General features: G+C 42.2%; 1 protein-coding gene across 1 annotated transcript in view; it reads right to left on the minus strand.

Annotated features, from left to right (window-relative positions):
- Positions 1–1643: 1643 nt before the first annotated feature.
- Positions 1644–21926, minus strand: part of LOC131675233 (poly(A) RNA polymerase, mitochondrial) — a 96848-nt gene continuing 76565 nt past the window's right edge. Inside the window, exons 6-7 of the mRNA XM_058954140.1 lie at positions 2242–2465; positions 1644–2158 (exon numbers count right to left, since the gene is read on the minus strand). Coding sequence (XP_058810123.1) covers positions 1644–2158; positions 2242–2465 — 739 coding nt within the window. The remainder of the gene's footprint in view (positions 2159–2241; positions 2466–21926) is intronic.

The raw sequence follows: 21926 nt of genomic DNA on the forward strand, positions 1-21926 counted from the left end.
GTTGTCTTCTATCAAACGGAGTTGAACTCACCTTAAATCACGTATCTTGTGACACTCGATAAGTTTTAAGTGTGAGCAACTTTACTCCTAATCTTCTTAATCCCCTAGATATAATCGGATTAAAACCTAAGCCTTTTTCAATTACTTAAGCTACTAGGAAAATTAAATGACGAAAACGGCGAATAAATTTAATAGACTTTAATTAATAAAAATCACTACAGTCTTTGTAGGGATGAAAGACGCACGCGAATAGGATTTTACAATTAACTATGTTCGGTGAGAAAGAGAGAGAGAGAAGATTTGAATTCTACTGCGAACTAACGCTCGACGCGAATACACAAAAATAACACTAACACGATTAGACATAATACCGAATGTATTTTGTATCGCATATAATGACGGAAGGTGCACCTATCATGCGATGATCAGCCGTAATTGTTGATGCAAAATATCAACTGCCGCTGCCCCTCGATTAATCAGCTGCGCTGCCTTGATCTGCCTCAATATAACTTTGATGCTGCTTCTGTACTGCTGCTATTAACTGTCACGGAAATGCCGTTGCGAAACAAAGTGCAAAACACAAATCGGCGGTAAACTCGCCTGAGCAGCTGAGGCGTAACTGCTTATTTAAAAGATCGCGCGCCCCCGCTCTCTCTCTCTCTCTTAATTGTTCGAACTAACGCGCAAGAAGCAGAATCACGAACGGATCGATTAATTAAATCGACTACCGTTGCAACGAATATATAAAGTTTATGTACGTGTCAGTGTACAGGGCGGTTCAGAGAGAGCGGCGTGATAGGCCGAACGAAAGAGAGATCTAAGGAACGGTCAGTACTTACATTAATCGAAGCCTCTCCATTACGCCTTGGTACGATTGCAGAATTCGCCTAACAGTGCAGTCGCTTGTAGTGAAGGAGGAGAAGTATCGCACGCACAGTTGCACTTCTCTCACTTATCACAGTTGAAAGTCTCTCTGTTGCCATGAGGCGATTCATAAAGAAGAAGCTAATATGAACGCACGCACGATCGAATGCCTCTGCACGGCTCGCGAGCTATCGGCTAATTGCTGGCCCTTCGTCACGCGGTGCGCGGCGCGCTGTTCGACATACATGTCGCTAAGCCTACACGTGCACGCGGTCTCTCTCTGCCGGCACTCTCTCTTACCTTCTCCGTAGTCGTCGTCTGCTGCTGCTAAGGAGAGATATAGTTCAAATAATATAACATTTATATATATATATGATATTCTTAATGTTATGGTCATAGAGAGAGAGAGAGAGAGAGAGAGAGAGAGAGACATAACGACTTGATGTCAAACTCTTTATAAATGTTAATTATAATATCGTAGTATAAATCTACAAATTTACAAAACAAGTTTAAGAATTTGATTATAACTTATATAATTTAGATTATATGTGCTTTTTCTTAAAAACGGATTTCATATTTCCAAGGTAATTTCAATTTGGAACAAATGACTCGGAAGGTATAAGTCAAATCTTCAGGTATTCTCTTAAAAATGTAATAGATCAAATAATTATTTGATTAATTTAAGTACCTATATTCAATGAACATTATATTAACACTATATTCAATGAAATGTAAAACTATAAATCCAAAAATTAAGTAAATTTATGATGTATAATTTATCATGAAAATTTTGATTTATTTTTCTTTTGAGTTGATTTTACATTGGAATCTTTTTTTATTGTGAAATCCTTGTTACTTTGAAAAAGAGCTTCAATGTCAATCGATGGTGCAATATAAGTTTTTTCTATACTCTTGTTCAAAAATAGACTAATTAATCCCCAATTTTCCGATTTTTTATTACTGTTGGCATCTTCCAAATACCATGCAGCACATCGTATAGCAGCTCTCATCCTTCCTAATTCTTGGAAACTTACATTTTTACTAACATTGAAAGTTAATTCCAAGGGATTGCATATGTAAAGAGCAGAATATTCTGGTTTTGCTAATGTATGTCCTTCCTTTAAGGAAATTGCTTTGGTTTCAAAATCAAAATTTCCATAAAATGTAAAAAATTCTCGAAGAAGTTCTTCCAGAGAATCCTGACTGTGACCTTTTGTAACTTCTTGTAATTTAGTTATATCACGATGAAAGGTGCAATCAACACACACATCGGCTATCCTAATGTCATCTCGTGCTAGAAAATAATTAACCTTTAGATATTGAATTTGCGGAAAATATGCTATTTTTATAAATTTGTGTTTATTTCAGATAACTTACTTGCGTGTGCTTTAAGAAGATTTATAGTAGGTAAAATTTTTTTTTGTTGTAAGAAAAATATTACCATCAATGATAACGAAAAATTTGTAATGCATTGGCCAGGAACCATCTTATTCGTAAGCTGTACACTTTCAGCCCATTTTCTTACAGTAAATATAAGAGGTTTTACTCGATTATCTATTTCACCATATATATATAATAATTCGGACATATAATAAGCTGACCTGAAATTTTAAGATTATTAAGTAATTTTTAATTTTTTATTTACATAAACTTTTTCTTTGATACTAAAAGAATAATAGATAACATATAGAAAATTTTTTGATCGAAACGCTGAAGAATATGTAATGAAAACGAATATGTAAGAATATGATTTTGAGAATGATTCCACATAATATTACAAAATTAATCATTTATGGTAAGTAATAACAATGGGATATCGCATGATGTGATACTGTTTATCGACAGTTATTAGATGCCAAAAGATACGTGCTCTCACATGATGTACAAAATTATAAGGGAATCAAGACAATATGTTGTGTATGATGTAACAAAGTTTATCAACTACCCAGGGTATCCCTCAGCGTGATATCTCATACTTTTACGTGTCGTTACGAAAATCATACAGTTGTTTTATGAACCATGGTTACATAATTATATGCGTTGTTATAAATGACCATTACTGTGACTGTTACGCTAAGCTCGTCTAAAGTTATGATACATTTATTTATACATATTTTTAATACGTGACGATTTTTTTATTTTGTAATGAAAATAGCGATTGGTTGAATTATGTATTCAATAATGCTTAGAATATAGTCTTATTAAGTATTAGTAGGAATTTTTTATGTAATTTAATTTGTTATTCGCGAAAGTGGTTATTTGAGAAGTATTCGCGATGCACACTTGTCTTTTCTTTTAACTTCAAATCTGTCCAAAGGCAAAAGATGGAAAAAAATAATAGTTCTCAGATTGGTGTCTTCATTGACAAAGAGAGATATTTTCTAAAAAGACTGTCAAAGCCATAGTGCCTTCGCTAAGCCCGTAATGATCATTGAAATCATTATAGAAAAAATCAAGTTGAAAAGAAGTGGGAAATCTATTGATAGTATAAGACTAGTATAAATTATTTCAACCAAATATATATCTTGAAATCATAGTATTATAATCATATTATACATGTTATTGTACTTGAAACAGTTGATGGTTATGTTAAAATAAAAAATTTTTCTCATTCTCCTGCACACTATGACGGTAAATGTCGTATTAGCGCTAACAGCCCAACCATGCGGCTGCCGGCGAGGGCAGCACCTGCCGGTTGGGGATCGCCAAACCGTGCAGAAAATACCTTTGACGTTTTCCCGAGTTTCCCGGAGTGCAGAGACGACAAGAGAGAAGCTGTACCATAGCCTGAGGGAGTGGAGTGCGTGCTAGAGTGCGAGTGAGCAGTTTCACCATCGAGGGCGAAACTGAGAATGCGAGATACCTCGCAGCAAAGACAGACCTTTCCGCAACTAAGGTGAGAGCGTTTTCACTTTCGTGCTATCGTACAACTGATAACAAGGTAAGCTGGCCAGCTTAATTTCGCGATCGTGATAGAATTGTCTATAACTAATCTCTCGTACTTAACAAAAAGCGTGCATGTAATAACTCTGCGAACCGTGAGCGGCGAGCAATCCGACACGGCACGTTGTCGTGCGCGCGGCATGTAAACATAAAGACGCGGGCCGAACAGTGTAACATTACGAGGTAATAAAAGTTCTCGCTTGTGATACTAACAATATTTCCGACGTATTTATTCCGCATTAGTAGATAGTTGGTTGACTGACACCCGTTCCCTCCTGCTCTCCGGTTTTCGTGTTTGAACGTGTAGGTAATCACGCGCGCCTTTCTATACGATCGCGCGCTTAAATTAAATAAACGGTATTAACCCCGTTACAACAGATAATAATTTTAAAAAAAATCATTAATTAAAAAGTGCCTCTTTTCGAAAGTAAATATTCTCACAGCCATTTGACCTATCAGAATGAACTTTTCTAAAATACTTATAATAACAGTTACATCAAAAAATATTCAGGAAAATAAATTTATCTGTTAAAATCAATTTTACCAATTTTCTTGTTAAACATTAGCTTATAACTCAAACAGTTCAAATTTTATTTAAATAATTCTTATTCCAATGTGTTCTTTGGAATTTTTTCTATAAAAAACAACAATAAAAAACATGCGATTGCCACAAAAAGCTTTGCCATAAGCAATAAAATAAATTAACACACAGTGCAAACACATAACGTACGTTATCTATTACAAATATAATAATACGCGATATTTTGAATGAAATATTAATCTCTACTTATAGAAATCAATACACAGAATAATCGCATTCCATGTATACATTTAGTTAGGCAAATTCTTCTGATAATTTATTTACTTTAATCACATGTTTTTGTTTATACAATATATAACACTAATGTATTCAAGCTTACACTTTTCATATTCATGCAATTTTATTGAACTTGAAATAGTCTTTTTTATGAGATATTTCGCTTAGTTAACTTTTTCCAAGTACCATCAATTCCACTGCATATACTCTTACCATGACAGCTTGCACAAAAATACTTTTCAGTTTTTAATTAGTGTTTTGTGACGGTAAACGTCAAATTAGCGCTGATAATCTAATTTAACTGCTGCCTGTGAGGGCAGCACCTGCCGGGGGGACGAAATACGCAACGAAGGAATTCGGCACGCGAGCAGACGGAACGCGCGCGATAGAATTCGAACCAGTGAAGCTTTGACCAATGTTGTGTGCGCCCGCTTTCGCTATCGCCACCGCCGATTCACGTGCCCTTGATAACCACGCGCTAAAACAGCGATACTCAGCAAATATAAGGTAAGCTGGCCAGCTTCATTTCGCGATCGCGATTGCATGATTGATAACTAATTTCCGATATCCGAAGCGTGCGTGTAACGGCTCTAACAACAAAGAGCAGCGAACGTCCCGGCAATACGTGTTGCCGACGAGCGAGCGTCAATGTAAACAAACGCGCGGGCCGACCTTCTGTAGATTATGAGGAATAATCTAAAATCGGTCGATGGCGAGAAGAAGGTTCTACCCACCGACGTATTCAACCAAATGCTGTTGTCCCTTAAGGAAATAGCGGCGGAAATGAAGAATAACCGCGCCGACAAAAGCTCGACTTCCGAGGACCGAACTAAAAGGCCGGAGACTCCCCGCAAACGAGGAAGAGAGTTCTCAGGGCCGATCAAATGTGCCGAGTGCGACCTACTGGGTTACTACAGAAAGTTCTGTCCCCAATGCAATAAGGGAAACGAGTAAAGGAGTGGATAGGTGGGGTTGATCCCACTCCTTCATCCAGTAACCCAAACCCCGTCAAAGAGATCTCGCAGCCTCCGCCAACACAGCCCACGCCGTTAGTAGCGAGCATGTTGGGCGTCGAGAACGAGAACTCCCTTAGTGACGCCAAAGATAAGCGTGGCGGTAGAGTGCATGTGGAGAATGAGGGTAATGACGTTAACAGAGCCAGAGACCCTAAACCAGCCGGGGCGGTGACGTATGGATCGCACACGCCCTCGGGGGCACGGGCAAAGGCGGGTAAATCGTCGAAGAGTAACCCCATGGATATTCCGATCGTCCGAACCAAAGGGGCTCGGACGGCAAGTAACGTCACTCGACCACGCGACAGCACAATGGTTAGCGCTATGATGAATAAGGAGCAAAGCTGTGGAGCCGTCGAAGCTGTTTCCCGATATTCCCCGGAACAGGAGACGCGTTGGTGGCTACCGGTGAAAATAGGGGACTTCCAAATACGGGCCCTCTATGATCCGGGAGCTTCCACCACAGCCGTGGGTAGTAATGCTCTACAAATAGCGTCTGTGCTGGGCGTCAGATTGGACACCACCCACGCGGGTACAGCAGGATTACCAGACGGTCGTAAGTTAACGATCGTCGGTCACGCCCTGCTACCATTCACCGTGGGAGGATTGACGATGCCGACGAGAGTAACCATCCTCCCTACCCTCGTCGAAGAATGTATTTTAGGAGTGAACTTCATCAGGTTGTTCAGAGCGGTACCTGATCCCGACAATAACACGTTGCTGTTCAAGGGATCACAGGCCAAAATGGAGTTAGAAGTAGCTAGCTTGGAGGCTGGTCCGAGATTAGCCACAATCAGACTAGCCGAGGTTACGGCTACACAACAGACCATGCTACAGAAGACCATCGACGAGGCCCTATCTCGAGCCCCGACGGGCTTGGGATGCGCGGCAGGCATCGAGCACGAGATTCGGGTCGGTGATACGAAGCCAATTAAACAGCGTTACTACCCGGTATCGCACAAGGTCGAGCAGGAAATGCATAGACTGGTAAGGGAAATGTTAACCCAAGGGGTAATCGAACCAGCAGACAGTGGCTGGTCGAGCCCAGTGGTTATGATACGCAAGAAGGACGCTTCGTACAGATTTAGTATTGACTTCAGAAAGGTCAACAAAGTCACCGAGCCGAATGCGTATCCCTTGCCGTTTATGCAAGATATATTAAGGCGTTTGCGAAAAGCACGCTATATATCGACGCTCGAGCTCAGTAGCACGTATCACCAGATCTCACTCAAGACCGAATCTCGGCCAATTACGGCCTTTACCGTACCCGGACTGGGACATTACCAGTTCGTACGAATGCCGTTCGGTCTCTCGTACGCCGGCGCCACCTTCCAGCGGTTGATCGATAGTGTGATCGGCCCCGAACTAGGCGAATTCGCCTTCGCCTATTTGGACGATATCATTGTGGTATCGTCCAGTTTCGAGGATCACATACAACATCTAAAAACCGTATTGGACAGGTTGTGCGAAGCTGGCCTCTCGATTAATCGAGAGAAAAGCGTCTTCTGCAAGTCTGAAGCCAAATACCTAGGCCTGTTAATCAACCGCGAGGGGATCAGGCCAGATCCTGAAAAGGTGCGCTCTATCATGGAGTACCCACGACCAGGAAACGTGCGACAGCTGCGCACCTTCCTGGGGGTTGCTTCATGGTACCGCAGATTCTTGACCGACTTCGCCACACACGCTCAACCGTTAACGAGGTTAACAGGAAAAAAGAGCGAATATGTGTGGGGAGAGGAACAAGAACAAGCCTTTGCCAAAATTAAGGCACTCATGATGTCCGCACCATGCCTAGGATTATCGGAACCCGATGGACAGTACGTGCTGGAGACAGATGCTAGCGCTACCGGAATCGGGGCCGTCCTGATACAAAAAGCAGGAGACGGCGACCGAATCATAGAGTACGCTAGCAGAGTCCTTAATCCGGCTGAGCAAAACTACTCAGCTACGGAGCGCGAGTGCTTAGCGGTCGTGTGGGCCATCCAAAAATTTCGCCCATACATAGAAGCGTACCCGTTCAGGGTGGTAACTGACCACAATAGCCTGAAATGGTTATACAACCTGAAGAACCCAATTGGACGTCTCGCCCGATGGGCCTTACAACTTCAAGGCCATACTTTCTAGATCGAATACCGAAAGGGGGCAGACAATGTGTTGCCCGACGCCTTATCACGCGCTTTTGAGCCCACGAAAGCGGAGGTTGGCGCAATGGACCAACCGAAGTCAAGGGACAGCGCCTGGTACACGGATCAATTCCGACGCGTCGAGAGCCATCCAGAGAGATACCCGAATTGGAAGGTCGTCGGCCGGGTGATGTATCACCGAAAGCCGAGCTACGATCACCAAGGAGGAGACGGATATGGCGACGAATGGAAACTTGTCGTGCCCCCGGAAGAACGCAAAGCGGTGTTGTTCGAAAATTATGACCTAGAGACGGCAGGACACTTGGGACGCGAGAAGACCTTCGCCCGCGTCGCCCAGTCCTATTACTGGCCGGGAATGTACACGGATGTGAAGGGATACGTCCAAAAGTGCCAGGTCTGCCAACAGTGCCAGGTCGAGCAGCGACCGCCGCGCGGGCTGATGCAGGACCGAACATGGTCTATGCCTTGGCAAGTGGTCGCGGGCGACATCGCCGGACCCTTTCCGAAGAGCCCACGAGGGCACGAATACGTCCTGATATTCATTGACGTATTCACACGATGGGTCGAATGTATACCCATACGTAGTGCTAACGGCAAGACGATAGTGAAGGAACTTCGGGAACGGGTAATTCTACGTTTCGGCACGCCAAAGATCTTCTTGTCCGACAACGGCACCGAGTTCCGTAATCAGTTGGTGGACAGGTACCTGAGAGATCAGGGGATAAAACGGACCTTCACCCCAACCTATACCCCGCAGGCTAACCCTACGGAAAGGGTTAACCGTACCTTGAAGACGATGATAACGTTGTATCTGCAGGGGAATCATAGGGAATGGGACCGAGCGCTACCCGAACTCATGTTCGCGTTGAATACGGCCGTCCATAGTTCCACCGGGGTTAGTCCGGCCATGCTCAATTACGGCAGACAACCGGGAGCCCCGAATACTCTCCGGAAACGGATGGACGAGCTCGCCGCACAAGAGGAGAGTTTGCTTCGAATCGGGCAATGGAACGAGCACATACAGAATAGCCGTTCCGCCATTCAGCAAGCTCACGAGAGCGCCTCGGATGAGTCCCTGAGGCAGTCCAAGTACTACAACGCCAAGCACAGGGACCACAGGTTTAAAGAAGGTGATTGGGTGTGGAAAAGGAATCGCATACTGTCCTGCGCGGCACAGGGCATTTCCGCGAAACTAGCACCCAAGTTCATAGGCCCCTTTATCGTCACGAAGGTACTCGGTGCCAACTCGTATCGCCTCGCCAATCAACAGGAGGAGGTCACGGAGCTAATACACGCCAAGGACCTCAAACCCTACTACGGGCGAGACGACGATATACCGGAAAATGGGACCCGACCGCGAGATGACGACGAGACCTCTACCACCGAGGGAACCATAGCGATAAGCGTCCCGCCCAACGCGAGCGATACATTGATACACGGAAACGGGAGCGCCGACACTACAGATAATACACTCCGAAATGACGACGCGACAACTCCGAAATCACCTCGCCGTACTCGCCGTAATCCCCCCCAGCCGAGTCCCTTTAAATACCTCTCCTACTAATACGACGAAACCCCCACGAGGGAGACCTCGTAAGTGCACACTAACCACACAGACCACACAACATCGACAGACAACACGAGCCCCTCCTCCCATCATCGGGAAAAGGAAGAGGGGCAGACCACCGAAAGCGCCAATCGTAAATGCATGATACACGGCGAACGAAGGACCTGGGAGACCGACGCCAAGGACCCCACCTTCGAATCCGGCGACGAAGGTCCTGGGCAGCCGAACAGGCGCCCACCTACGATATCCAATGATATTCAGGATACTAACTTGCTGGGTTATTACAGGATGCAGATCACGCTCGAACAGTTCGAGCAAGCGGCAGCCGCCCTCATCGGCTTGGACTTGGGTCCAGCCGTTGAAGGGGTGGTGCATGCCGCCCTGCACCTTATAGGTGCCAAAAAGGAAGAGGAGGAGCGAGCACGGGTACGAGCTCACGAGAGCTCGTCGTCCGTGCTCATAGAAGAGCTCCCGACGGAGGAGACCACCGCAACGCCGGCGACAACACCCGGCATCGCGCGCGACGACGCCGCGCCACCGTCGAGACCCCCAGCGGGACCCATCCCCATGAAGGCCCCGACGGCATCCGTGGGCACCCAAACAGAAGAGGGTGCTCCCGACGCGACCTGGCGCCCCAGGTTCCCTAGCCAGACGCCCCCGTCTGGCAAACGGACCTGGGAGGAGATAGTTGAGGGGTTGAGGGAAGTCGAGCGAGGCTGGACAACCCTCAACGCCCTCCAACGGGCTGTGTACGCCGAGTACGACGCGTACACAGCCGCGGGGCACCACCCAGATGACCTGGATCATTGTGATAAGGTGGTGTCCCGCCGTCGCCAGTTTGCGTCGGCAATTAGGGAGGTCCAGCAGCGTCACCGCCAGGCCACCAAGGGCCCGGCGAGCGACAGTTCCGTGAACCTCCCCCAGCCTCCGATCGCCGGAGCCAGGACAGCGGCTCCGGAAGCCAGGTCGGGGGTCACGTCGTGCCAGGGCCCGCAAACGTGCGGGGTAAACCTGGTGGTGAATGTGGACGGGAGCCAGGGCGGTCAAGCAACGGGGCCCATCCACATCAATGTGGTCTTAGGCCCCGCGGGTGAGAACCCCACGGTTGAAAGACCGTTGTGGTCCGCCCCGAACCGTAGAAACAGGTTGCCTCTGACCCCCAGAGAGCGAGGCCTCCCACGGGGCACCCTTTCCCGCGCTCAGTGGGAGGGGTGCAACGTGTGCCATTACCCCGGGGTGACCCGCACGGACCGCTGCCCCCGCGTACGATAACACGCCGACTTGGTCCAAGAGAGGCTGGAGTGGGAGGCCCGCGGCCGACCCTCGTTAGATGACCAGGGCGAAGAACTGCCACCGAGACCAGCTGGATGATGATTCCCTGCCCCCGTGGGCAGGGCCACCGATATGTCGCCCTGCTGTACAATAAAACACAAATTTAACATCACTTGGACTATAACCCTTTATTACCCTTTCCCTCCTCCTCCTCGGAAGAGGCAGCGCTAATAGGATTATCGTCGAGGACCCTGTAGGCCCAGACTGGGAGGGGGCTGTGACATAAACGTCAAATTAGCGCTGATAATCTAATTTAACTGCTGCCTGTGAGGGCAGCACCTGCCGGGGGGACGAAATACGCAACGAAGGAATTCGGCACGCGAGCAGACGGAACACGCGCGATAGAATTCGAACTAGTGAAGCTTTGACCATTGTTGTGTCCGCCCGCTTTCGCTATCGCCACCGCCGATTCACGTGCCCTTGATAACCACGCGCTAAAACAGCGATACTCAGCAAATATAAGGTAAGCTGGCCAGCTTCATTTCGCGATCGCGATTGCATGATTGATAACTAATTTCCGATATCCGAAGCGTGCGTGTAACGGCTCTAACAACAAAGAGCAGCGAACGTCCCGGCAATACGTGTTGCCGACGAGCGAGCGTCAATGTAAACAAACGCGCGGGCCGACCTTCTTTAGATTATGAGGAATAATAAAAGATCTAGTTCGTATTACTAACAAGTGCTTTTCGATTCACTTATACCTCATAGCTTCCACTCACTTTCCTTAGATAAGAGGACTTACTGGTTGACTGACGCACGTTTCCACATGCTCCCCGATTTACGTACTGAGCATAATTAACTACGCGTGTCCTTTTAGTGTAATTGCGCGAATAAAATAATTAAACGGTTTTACCCCGTTACAGTTTATTAAAATTGTTAGCCAAGATTACAAAATTAAATTTATTTTTATATTGTGTTGTACCACGATTTATAAAGTAATACATTTTGCTATCGTCTGGATACCAATCCTTTAACAAAATTTATAATATTATTTTGAAATAATGCTACGGCTTTTGTAAACTTTCAGAAATCGTAGCTAAATATTTTTGAACTATCTTACTATTCCAATATCTCACAAAATGAAAATTGGTATACAATATTATAGTTTTTTTTCTAAAATTTACAAACTGAATTTTTTCTAGGGTAGTGTAATGAATTACAATATAAAGTTTGGAACTCTATAAAATAATAACAAAATTATTTTTTTCGAGATTGATTAAGAATTCAACTTGAATTATGTAACTCTACTCTACTATTTTTATTTTTATTCTAAATAATATTTATAAATAATATTTATAAATAAATAAGCAAGAAAAATGTAAGTGATAAATTTGATAAAACTTTAGCTAAAATTTTAAATCAGACTTTAATGCAGAAAATTAAAGTGTTCCCATGTGAACAGCAATAATCTCAGGTTGAAATACTTAGAAATTGGCAACTCCAGGTTGCTCCTATTAGAAACACTCCTCGATAGCTATGTGATTAAGAATATGTAAATTTCCGTAGTAACTTATAATTTCATCAGTGAATTTGACAAAGTAGTCCGAAAATACAATTCTTAATCTTAAACAGCTGTGCGAGATTTTACTTAGTTTCATCATATCTACCTGGGAAAGATCAGAATAGCGATAATAACGTAGAAAAGTCATTGGACTTATAACATTTAAATTAAGAGAGGAGATTGATTTAAGCTACTTTTTCTCATATGAGTAAACGTCTTATGAGCTAAGTTATTAAGCATATAGTAAGAAGAAGAAATTCGTAAAGATAACCATTGAATAAGCAAGACATGTCAGATAGAGGGCTGAGAGTTTTTTCCACTTGCATTCATTACTCGCGTTATATAGCAAAGCTGGAATTTAAATCCGAAACTGACGCAAAGGCGAGCGAATTTATACTCATGGCCGGGGTCCTTTTTCACGCTGTGTTGCCCGTTCAAGTACCGGATTGCAAATCATCAGCAGGTTCAGGGAGAACAAAAAGGTTTACCAAAATCCAAAAATAACTCGGAATGAGCAGGGCGAAAACTTCCACATCACTATTAAGTAGGCTAAATGGTCGTGAATTCAGATATCCCTCGATTTGAACTGTCTAGGTTGAGAATTATGCGACAGTGAAAGAGGTATTATCCAGAATCAGCTTCACATTATGCTTTAACAACTATATTCCGTCTTCTCGCAGACCTCAAAAGTAAGGAGACGAACCACCATCGAATTCAGCCGTTAGCCATCAGCGTGACAACTTGATTACTAAAGAAAGAGGTCTCGGAATACAATTGTCTCAATTCTTCCTCTATCCCCTGGAAAATAATGTCATTGTCTATGAAAATGATATGGAAAATCACTTGTTGACCGATGAAACGTAGGAATGCCGTCAGAAGTCTGGATGATCAAGTCCAAAATTACCTCTGGTGATGAAGCATATAAAGATACTTACGTAGCCCTTAGCCGCCCTGTTTCCTTGTTCTTTGCTTGTGCAAACTAAGAAAGTACCGGCGTACGAGTTTGTGTGTGTGTGTGTACTCGTATGTAAGCAATCCCACTAATTATAAAATTCGAATTTAACTGTATCAACTTTCATAGAATAATTAGTTTTATTTCAAAACTGCACGGAACTTGATAAAATACCATACTTCAATTCACGATACCTCAAAAAAAATTTTCCTTAAATTTGAAAAACAAATTTTGAACCAGAGCAATTTTTTTAAGATGACATGAATTTTTTTTATAAAAAAAAATGTCCTCTCTCCCCATTTTTCCTGCAGTTTCTTTTCATTAAGTTCTGCTTTTTCCTTTCTTTCTTCATCTTATTTTTTCTTTCTTCTCTCTCCCTCTCTTCTCTCCTGACTTTTCCTACTTCTTTCTCCCATCTTTCCTCTCTACTTTTTCCCTCTGCCTCCATTCTTTCCATTTTTCCCATTATTTATTTAAACATTTCTGTACATTCTCTCCTTTCATCCTCCCATGCCTCTCTTAAATTCCTTATATCTGTCCGTATCTTTTCCATTATATCTTCTGCACCACTACTTTTTCCCACTTCTCTTATCGTGTTGTCCAATCCTCCCCCCCCCTTCCATCTCGCTCCCCTCGCTTTCACTCTTGCATTTCTTTGCCTCTCTCATTTCTCCTCTATTATTCTTCCTCAGCCCCTCTCCGCTCTCTCTGCCCCTTACCATCTTTACTCTTTTCTTCTTTTCCTCCTCTCTGCCTTTCTTATCCATCCTTCCACCTTTATCTCTTAATTTTTCTGTTGTCACAAATCTTTCCATCACTATCCCGTAAGCCTTAATTCGACTCTCTAATTCTACTCGTGATCCCACCTTTATTCTCTGTCTTACCTTTTCTGTCCCCACCTTTACTTCTTACCGCCCCTCCTCTCTACCTGCCTTTCCCGCTTTCTGATTTTCTCTCTTAACCTCAACTTTTCTTTCTTCCTCTCTCTCTGCTTTTTCCTGCTCTTCTCCCAGCCTCTCTCTCCCTACTCCACTGCTCTTCCGCCTCCAAGCTGTTTTCACCTCTATTTCTCTCCTCCAACACTTTTCCTCTTTAACTTTCTCACCAAAACTCGCACGCACAGCCAAGACACGTCCACACTCTTCCACCGGCCTTCCTATTCTTTCCATTTTCTCTATTATTTCTTTAAACGTTTCTGTCCTTTCTATCCTTTCTTCCTCCCTTCCCTCACTTAATTCCTCTAATATTCTCAGCCCTTCTCCGTTCTCTCTCCTCCTCATCCCCTTTACTCTTTTCTTCTTTTCCTCCTCTATGCCTTTTTTATCCATCCTTCCATCCTTATCTCTCATTTTTCCTGCTGTCACAAACATTTCTTTCACTAACCTGTACGCCGTAATTCATTCTCCTCTAATATTCTCCCTTAGCCCTTCTCCGTTCTCTCTCCCCCTCGCCCCCTTTACTCTTTTCTTCTTTTTCTCCTCTATGCCTTTCTTATCCATCCTTCCATCCTTATCTCTCATTTTTCCTGCTGTCACAAACATTTCTTTCACTAACCCGTACGCCTTAATTCGCCTCTCTAATTCCGCGGGTGATCCCACCTTTATTCCCTATCTGTCTCTATCCTTACTTCTTACCGCCCCTCCTCTCTACCTGCCTTTCCCGCTTCCTGATTTTGTCTCTTAACCTTAACTTTTCTCTTTTCTTTTTTCCTCTATCTCTGCTTTATCTTACTCTTCTCCAAATCTCTCTCTCTCTCTACTCCACTTCTCTTCTCCACCTTCTTTCCACCTCTATCTCTAATTATTATTTCATAACTTTTGATAAAAAAACATTTTTTTTTAAATGATCATTTGTGTTACATATTTTAAGGGTGAACAATGTTTTTTATTAATAATAATATTTTTAAATAAAATTGATTATTAATAAAAAAATATTTTTAGGATGTTTTAAGAGACGAACGGATACTTAGCTGAGAGCAACAGACAGAGGCTTCAAAAGATTTTGTTTCTTCCGTCACTTTTTCCAGCATCACTGAACCGATCATTGCCAACATCAATAAATGTAAGACTCCAGCTGGGCTGGCGAATGAGCTGAGGCGAAGAAAATGACGTGGCTACGCGATAGTAGTTCATCTCGTACAGTGGATTTATACATTAAAGCAATCTGCCAGGCTGTCAATTGGACGACGCTAGACATCATCTGGTGCGTTCACAATTGTCGATATACGATATTTGTTCGGAAAGTATCGGGCGCACCTTTATATCTCCATGCTTGCGTTATTTTTCATCATTAGGCGGATGACATTCTTTAAAGTAATCCGCATTTAACTGAATAACTGTGTTTACTCAAAAACTGTTGCACAAAATTCGATAAATGCGCTGACGTGTTATCGTGATGGAGAAACCAGTCACCATTTGACCAAAAGTGCGGGCGGTTTTTCTCACTTCTTCACGAAAAAGTTTCAAAATTTGAACGTAATATTCTTTATTAATTGTCTGACCTATCGGTGTATATTCGTGGTGCACTACACCTTCACAATCAACATTGACTTAACATTGTTTCGACTTTGACGTGCTTTTTTTGGTCTTGGAGATCCAGAGTGCTTTTACTGTAAAGACTGTTGTTTTCTTTCAGGATGATAACTATAAATCCATGAGGCATATTAGTAATAACCTTTTTAAGCACAGTATCACCATTACTAACCATTATTATACTGTCGTGAGTAACGTCTAAGGGAACCTTCCTTTGCTCTGCACTAATCTATTTCTGAATGAACTTCGCACAAATACATGTCATTTGTAAATTTGAGGTAATAATTTTCCAAAGGCTATAAAGTCTGTGTAAAAGTGATGTGGTAAGGGTGATAATTTAGGGCTTGGCTCTTAAAATTCTAAGAAGAGTTTTTTGTTTGTACGAGGGGGATCAATAAGTCTTTACAAAATCCAAGAGATGGCGCTCGTCACGCTTAAATTATGATGTTTTTGGCAAACAATACTACTAACTAGATATCGTACAAAGTTTCAGCTCGATTCATTAAGTCGTTTTTTTATGAGCGTTGGTTGAACAAAAAGTTATTGGTTTATTTAAAAAATGGAAAAAAAAGAGTTTCGAGCAGTGATAAAACATTTTCATTTGAAAGACCTTACACCAGAAGAAATCACAGTTGAGTTGAACGCCGTTCATGGTAAGTCTGCCCCTGTGTTTCAGACTGTTTATAACTGGGTAAATGAATTTAAACGCGACCGTACAACAACAGAAGATGAACCTTGTTCAGGACGCCCCGTAGAAGTGAGTACGCCCAAAATGGTCAACAAAACCTACGATATGGTGTTGTGTGATAGAAGATTAAAATTGCGAGAATAAGTTGAGGCCACAGGGGTATCAAAGGGTACAATCATTTCAATTTTGCATGAAAAATTGGGGATGAAAAAAATATCAGCAAAATGTGTGCCGCGTTTGCTCACTGTTGAAAACAAACGAACCCGCGTGGTCACCTCTGAGGCTCTTTTGACACGCATACGTGGTAATCTGGAAGACTTTTGGCGTCGACTCGTAACTGTAGACGAAACATGGGTACACCACTACACTCTTCAAACCAAAGAACAGTCCAAACAATGGATTATCGCAGGAGAACCAGCCCCAAAGAAGGCAAAGGTAGTAAAGTCTGCTGGCAAGATTATGGCCACGATTTTCTGGGATGCGTATGGAATCACCTATACATCGACTACTTGGAAAAGGGCCAAACGATCACTGGACAATATTATGCGTCATTATTGGGTTAGCTGAAAGAAAAAATCAAAGAAAAACGTCCTCACTTTAACAAAAAAATGCCTCTTTCTTCAAGACAATCCTCGAGTTCACACGTGTGCAGTTTCGATGGCAAAAATTAACGATATAAGTTCGAATTAATTGACAATCCACCATATTCGCCTGATTTGGCTCCCAGTGACTTTTTCTTATTTCCTAACCTCAAAAAATGGCTTGCCGGACAACGATTCACGTCGAATGTAGAAGTCATCGCCGAAACAAATGCCTATTTTGAGGGTTTTCAGAAATCATATTTTTCTAATGGCTTAAAAAAACTGGAAGGCCGTTTAATAAAATGTATCGACCTTGAAGGAGATTATGTTGAAAAATAAAAAAAATTACATACGCAAAACTTTTTTTCCTTCTTTTTGTAAAGACTTATTAATCCCCCCCCATGTCTCTTTCTCTTTCAATTTGCCAAATACTAATATGAGGATTAAGATGAACTATTGCTGAAATAGTCACAATTCGCGCATCATTTTCATAATACTCATGATATTGACGTTGATGAACAAGATGTCTATTATGAGCTTTTCAAACTAAACTACGTATTGTGGTATCAGCTGGATGTTGCCTTTCAGAATAAGATTGAGCATAAAGCCTTAATGGTATATCGTAATTGCTATAAAATTCCCTTAAAACTAATATAATATCAACGATCTCATTAGAACTATAATTAGCCATTTTGGAAAGTGGATTTATAAATGTAATTAGATCGTTTGGTATTTTTAATTTAAGTAATATTACATAGTAAATTTTTTAATTATGCAGAATTTAGTCAGAAAGAAAAGGAACAAAACTCTATTATGACAATAGCTATAAAATATAAATCAAACGTGATTGTTTAATTTTTGTTAATCGTTGATTTTAGTAAAATATATGTAAGAATTTTCAAGTAATATTTACGAAGGTCGTTTGAAAAGTCCGTGCAAAGTCAGAGAGATGGCGCTACTAGTGCGTATCAAGGTTATTTTCAGTTAGTGGCATATCTTGGAAGAGCAGACACCAAGTTTCAGCCAGATCGGCCAATTACTTTGCGTTTTACATTCGTTTCAATCAAAGAAAATGAGTGGTTGTAAAAAAATGGACGAAAAAGAATTTCGTGTATTGATTAAACATTACTTTTTCAAAGGCAAAACGCCTCAGGAGATTAAACAGAAGCTTGTTAAACATTATGGTGAATGTGCACCTTTGATTAGAATGGTTTATAAGTGGTGTCAAAATTTTCGGAGTGACCATATGAGCACGAAAGACGCTGAACGTTCTGGACGCCCTGTTGAGGTTACCACTTCAGAAATCATTGATAAAATCCATGATATGGTGATGGCTGACCGAATAGTGAAGGTGCGTGCGATTGCTAGTACTGTAGGCATCTCAAGCGAACGGGTACATAATATTTTGCACCAACATTTGAACATGAACAAGCTATCCGCTAGATGGGTGCCGCGATTGCTCACGATTGACCAAAAACGAGATCGTGTGAAGTGTTGTAAGAATCGTTTGCAGCTGTTCCAGCACAATCCGCAAGACTTTAAGCGTCGTTTCATCACTGTAGATGAAACATGGATACATGACTACACTCCTGAGACCAAAGAATAGTCTAAACAATGGGTTACCAAGGGAGAATCTGCTCCGAAAAAGGCGAAGACAATTCCATCGGCCGGGAAGGTTATGGAGACTGTCTTTTGGGATTCACAAAGAATTCACAGGCGAATATTATTCATCGTTATTGGATCGTTTAAAAACCGAGTTGCTAGAGAAACGTCCACGATTAGCCCACAAAAAAGTCCTCTTCCACCACGACAATGCGCCAGCTCACGCCTCAGCAGTTGCGGCCACAAAACTGATGGAGATAGGGTTCCAACTCGTTTCACATCCCCCCTATTCTCCAGACTTGACTCTGTCGGACTACTATTTGTTCCCTAATATGAAAAAATGGCTAGCGGGGAAAAGATTTTATTCAAACGGGGAGGTAATTGCAGAAACGAATGCCTATTTTACAGACTTGGACAAATCCTATTATTTGGAAGGGATTAACAAACTAGAGCAGCGGTGGATGAAGTGTATAAGCCTGAAAGGAGACTATGTTGAAAAATAAAAAGGATTTATTAAAAAAATCAAGCAGTTTTTATTTTTGCACAGACTTTTCAAACGACCCTCGTTTTTACAGTAGTGTAAAATATTCAGTGAACTTATGAGTCTTTTAATAATATACTTATATATAATTATATAATATACTTGATATATTATAATAATAAACTCTGTGACGGGGAAAACCGCTTACAATTAGTAGCGATTTCCCTGTTGTCCCTGGCCTCTCGCTGTCTGCATGTGATATCGTTAAGCCGGCCATCAATGTAATTACATCAGCCCATTACTGATGCTTAGTTCATTGGTTTGAGGTAAGGATTAGTGGCTTAGGAGAACGAATGAGCTGCGTGAATGAGAGCAAGATAGCACGCGGGGGAGGAAAGAGAAAATAAAAGAGAGCGAAAGAAGACAAAAAAGGACAGTTTAGGTGTATACATTCGGCTTGGTAGATCGCCGGTAGTAGCAGCAAGAAGAGCGACTTAGTTTTAGCGTCGCACATTGCTGCAGAAATCTGCGGTTTGGTTTCGTTTCGTTAGCGATTGGTTTGGTGAGTCGGGTTATCCCTAGCCTCTACAGTACATCCATCAGCGTCTTGTTTCATCACCATCGATGCCCGAGTATTCAATTGCTGGATTCTGCTCGATGAGACTTGAGTGGTACTAACTACAAGGATGACGAGTACTTAATGCCGTGAATCGCTGTAGGACTCTGCGTTTAGTTTTGTTGCTGTTGGTTACGAAAAACAGGATCGTCCCCGGCCTTTGTAGCATATTCGTCGGCGTTTATTTCATGGCCAAGCGCCCGGATCCACTAGAGGAGAAGATTGGAAGCTCGAGTCGACCAACCTAATGTGAGCTCTCTCTCTCTTTTCTCTCTTTCCTCGCTTTCCGTTCGTCACCGGTATGCGCATGGCGATCGCAGTGTCGTGGACTCCGGATGACCAGGTGCTCCGCGGTGAACAAAAAAGCAATCGCTGAGCAACCTTTCACTGTCCGAGTCTGCCGGAGAGACTCACTACTGCATGCCGTGCAGCAATGCCGATTTACAGCGGATGAGCGTCTCGTCTTGAATTCCGTTTCGCACCGAGCGTTTGTCCGGACAGGATAGGTCCGTGAAAGACTCTATTTCTTTATTATAATTATTCTTTGTTTTTTTCCTTCTTTAATTGAAATTGTAATTTTCATTTATCTTTCTTTGTAATTAAATAAATTATCAGTATTGTGATTTATTTAGATTTGGGTTTACTTTTGATTTCCTGTTTTTCCCATCCTCTCTTAACCTCTCTCGCGAACGAACGTCGCAACCTGCACGCAGGTTGCTTAGTAGCCAAAGCATTTTTATCTTCCGAATTCCCGCGTAACTAATTTAGTAAATAGAGTGGCAGGCAAACATTAATTGTGAAAAAGACTCTCCCTTTACACGGTATCTCTTGTGGGGATTGCTACACGCCGCATTCGTTGAGAGAGTTAGGAAGAAACTCTCCTTTTACAAATTATTTAATATTTATAAAATGCAATATAATTACGAAATTATATTCGAAACACTTTAAGAATATTTACTTACGTATTCAAATAAATATCTTTTTTACAGTAATTTCAAGATTTTTTATTATAACGAGTTTGTCAACAACTCGTTATGTCTCTCTCTCCACATTAATTATATAACAATAATATATGTACATATTCATGTATCTACTTTTATATTATACTACTAGCAGCCGCAGTGGACGACAGCAGCTGAACTAAGGTAAGAGAGAGAACGCTAGCAGAGAGAGAGACCGCGTAAGTTGGTAGGACTGGCGAGCCGGGGTGCCGCGAAAGAGAGGTGCTGCTTGACAAAGGAGGCAATTAGTTGACGCCTCTCGAATTGGTGACACGCGTGCGACTGCGTTAGAAATTCATAGCTTGGCTGTGCCATTGACGACTAGATTCGTTTTGTGATTTTGCGTCGCCTCGTGGTTAATTTGAGTGATAGATCGAGTGCTAAATTGAGTGCTACCGGTTGCGGCGTGTATCGGCGTTCGATAGACCGAACTTTTATTGTCGAGCCTCGTGGCTAATCTCGCCGACAGCGGCAGCTGATGTAAGTACCACTCGTTCTTTGCGTCTCTCTCGCATTATCCGCTTTGCTTCTCTCTCTGCACCGCCCTGTACAAATACACGTTGAATATATATTTCTATTACACCTATCGCCTCTTTCACTCTGCGCCTTCTATCATTCCTTTCGTTTCCTACACCTTCGCGATTTCAGCTACGCGACCTACGACGCTCTCCGCGGGCCGTTGCCACCCGGCGAATCCATCGGCAGTCTGTGCTACTGGGCCGGTCGTGCAAATCCGTTGCACGAGCTCGCTCCGTCATCTATTACGCACCTCTCGGTTATTAAATATTGTAGCGGACTAAATCCCCGTTACATTATAAAATCTCTTTTGGTCATAAATGAGAAATATCTAATGCTTGGATTAAAACAATGTGTATTAAAAAAAATAGTTACTGGTGACAAATTGACATAAATTTAATCTTATTATGCTAGTGATAATGGTGACAGAAAAAATTATATGTAAAGATTATAACATAAAGTAAAGTAGGACGGATAAACCTGTAATAAACAATGAATAAGCAGAAAAAAATTCATAAAACAAATGCATTTTCAGATGATGGGTTTGCTTTTATGAATTTGATGATTAGATTTAATGGATTTTGATTTATTAGCTTATGTTGTTGGATATAAAATTTTAGATTTTTAGTTGAATTCGACTTAATTGATTTTAAGTAGAAGGTTCTGTATTGATAAATAGGTTTTAGGATTTATAAAATTCTAATAAATTTAAAATTGATGAAGGATAAGTGGAAAAAAGATAAAGTATTTAAACTTTACGTTTTTTGTTTTGTACTA

This window comes from Phymastichus coffea, unplaced genomic scaffold, assembly GCF_024137745.1.
Source record: "Phymastichus coffea isolate CEN01 unplaced genomic scaffold, Cenicafe_Pcof_1.1 PCOF00017, whole genome shotgun sequence".
Lineage (NCBI taxonomy): Eukaryota > Metazoa > Arthropoda > Insecta > Hymenoptera > Eulophidae > Phymastichus > Phymastichus coffea.